This window comes from Bison bison, unplaced genomic scaffold (genome assembly GCF_000754665.1).
Source record: "Bison bison bison isolate TAMUID 2011002044 unplaced genomic scaffold, Bison_UMD1.0 scf7180017864181, whole genome shotgun sequence".
Classification (NCBI taxonomy): Eukaryota; Metazoa; Chordata; class Mammalia; order Artiodactyla; family Bovidae; genus Bison; species Bison bison.
This window is the reverse complement of record NW_011494753.1, coordinates 9,249,439-9,251,879: the sequence shown is the minus strand read 5'-3', so window position 1 is coordinate 9,251,879 and position 2,441 is coordinate 9,249,439. Positions and strand designations below refer to the sequence as shown.

Here is a 2,441-nt window from a genome sequence, read left to right as displayed (position 1 = left end):
TGCTGAGCTGTTGAGCCCCTGCATGTGCGAGCCCCTTCTTGGGGCAACCAGCCTAGAGACCCCACGTGCGGGCAGGCGCCTCTCCTCCTCCCTGGCCCACAGGGTTATCTGGCTAGAAGATGGATGAGGCATTTGGGAAAGGCACATTCGTTCATCTCCATTTAGTTCTTTGGGTGACTTCATGGATGTGGATAATCCTTTGTAACCTAAAAAGTGCTGGACTTTCCTGGTGGTCCAGTGGTTGAGACTCTGAGCTCCCAATGCAGGGGGCACAGGTTCAATCCTGGTCAGGGAACTAGATCTCGCATGCTGCAACTGAGACCCGGCACAGCCAAATAAATAAATATTCTAAAAAAATAAAAAGCGCGATGCACAGGTGGGACCTGGGGTGACAGGTTGGACTAGGGTGAAGTTACAGGAGAGAGCAAAGAGGGCCAATCACCAGAATCTCAAAAGCAGGCAGGATTTCGAAATTACAGACACGGGTACCAGTAAAAGCAAAGGCTTGGAAGTGGGACTGGCTTATCTCATTCTATAGGAAGTGCTGGATCATGACTAGGGGAGGCAAGAGGAAGGTAGAGATGTGGAGGTTGGGACAGAGGTACAGAGGAAAAGGGGTCAAAGTTGACTGCCCCTGTAGTTGCAGACTGGGTATGAGGATGACAGAGGGAAGCAGTTACTCGGACAAGAGGCAATAAAGTGAGGTGACCACCCTGGAAGAGGCCACTCAGCCCCTGCTTTCTCCACAGGTCACTGAGGGCCCAGAAGATCCCATGAATACCTCCCAGAAGTTGGACTCTGTCATCAGCCACCTGGCTCCCCCTCATAAGGAGGCCACTGCGGTCACTCTCCATGGGGCCACCAACCTTCCCACCTGCAAGAATGGCTCTGCACCATGGCCCTACGTGATAGTATAAGTAGCTGGTTGAGAGCAGCGTCAGGGATGGTGTGTGGCCTGGAGCAGAAACCAGCGTGTGGATATTTGGGATATGAGCACCCAAAGATTCAGGAATGGGACTGTGACACCCAGAGAGGAAAGAAGGCCAAGTGTGAATCACCCAGGGACTGTGGGCTCTGCAGAGGTGAGGTTTCACATCTTCCCTGCTGTGCGGGAAGCTGCTCACCAGGGCTGGGGAGGAGGGAAGAGCCACTCCTGGATCTCACAACCACCAGGGTTTGGCCACAAATCGACCCCCAGATGCAGAGACCTGGGCTGGACTCAGTGGGAGGTGATGGTCAAAGTAAGGAGAAAGCCTAAGGCCTACCTCTCCCAGCCTCTTAGTGCTCCGTTTTACCATGCCCACTCCTGGGGTAAGGGCCCCATGACCATCCTCCTCCTCGGTCCCCATCACTTCTTGCGTACGTGTGTCGTGCTCAGTCATGTCTGACTCTTTGCAACCCCTTGATCCCATGGACAATAGCCCGCCAGACTCCTCTGTCCATGGCATTCTCCAGGCAAGAATACTGGAGTGGGTCACCATTTCCTACTCCAGGGGATCTTCCTGACTCAGGGATCGAAGCTGTGTCTCTTGTGATTCCTGAATTGGCAGGCAGATTCTTTACCACCAGCGCCACCTTCTTTGGTCATTTCTATTATGGGGCTTTCCTGGTTCCTTCTGATCCCTTAATGCATGCTCCCCTCCAACCAGCTGGAGTCGGGAAGCATGCTTCTCACAGCCTGGTATCCGAGCGAGACCTGCCATGTCATGTCCACTGCATGCTTCCTGGACCTCACTTCAGCTGGAAGGGCATCAAGGGGTGAAAGAGTCTCCATCCAACCAAACTTCTATATGGATAGGGGGAGGGTAGCATCTGCTCAGTCTTGATTATAAAGCATGTGCAGCAACCCCTCCATGAACTTGCTATCCCTTAGCCCCTCTGTAGACAATGGGAGCCCTTAGGCCTCCCCACGAGGCTACCTACCCCTCCCCTCCTGCAGGCTTTGCCCACGTTTCCTTTGGGTGAGTGCCTACCCCAGCTGAAATCCACCTTCAGAGCCTGGTTTGTGTGCCTCCCCCTCCGGGCACCCACCCCAGCTGAGCTGTCCCTGCTTTGGGACCCACAGCAGTGGCAACATTGGTCTGACATACTTTATATAAACAAAATTAGGTGCTGCTCCTCTGTCCCTCACACTGGGCTTTCCAAGGACAGACCCACTCTCCCCCTCTCCATTTCCCTAACAATATGCCCAGTAGAGGCCTGAGCAGACTTAGGGGTCAAGGAATACTTGGGCAAACATCCTAGGTTACTATGACAACAAGCCGGCCACAGGCACCCACATAGAGTGGGACAGAGGTTAAGCTGGAGCCCAACAGGTGACACGCTTCTCTCAAAAGCCGGGTTTCCACTGCCCAGCTCCTCCGCCCGCCCCGCCCCCCTCCATTTCCGTGGTAAGGAAGGACAGGTGGCTGGGAGCAGGCTTGGCGGGGGGCTCCCTTTTT

General features: G+C 54.4%; 1 protein-coding gene across 1 annotated transcript in view; it reads left to right on the top strand.

Annotated features, from left to right (window-relative positions):
• Window positions 1–551: 551 nt before the first annotated feature.
• The window catches only part of CCDC33 (coiled-coil domain containing 33), a 94,704-nt gene continuing 92,814 nt past the window's right edge, over window positions 552–2,441 (top strand). The window contains 2 exon segments of the mRNA XM_010843413.1: window positions 552–575; window positions 750–911. Of these exon segments, the coding sequence (XP_010841715.1) occupies window positions 552–575; window positions 750–911 (186 nt within the window).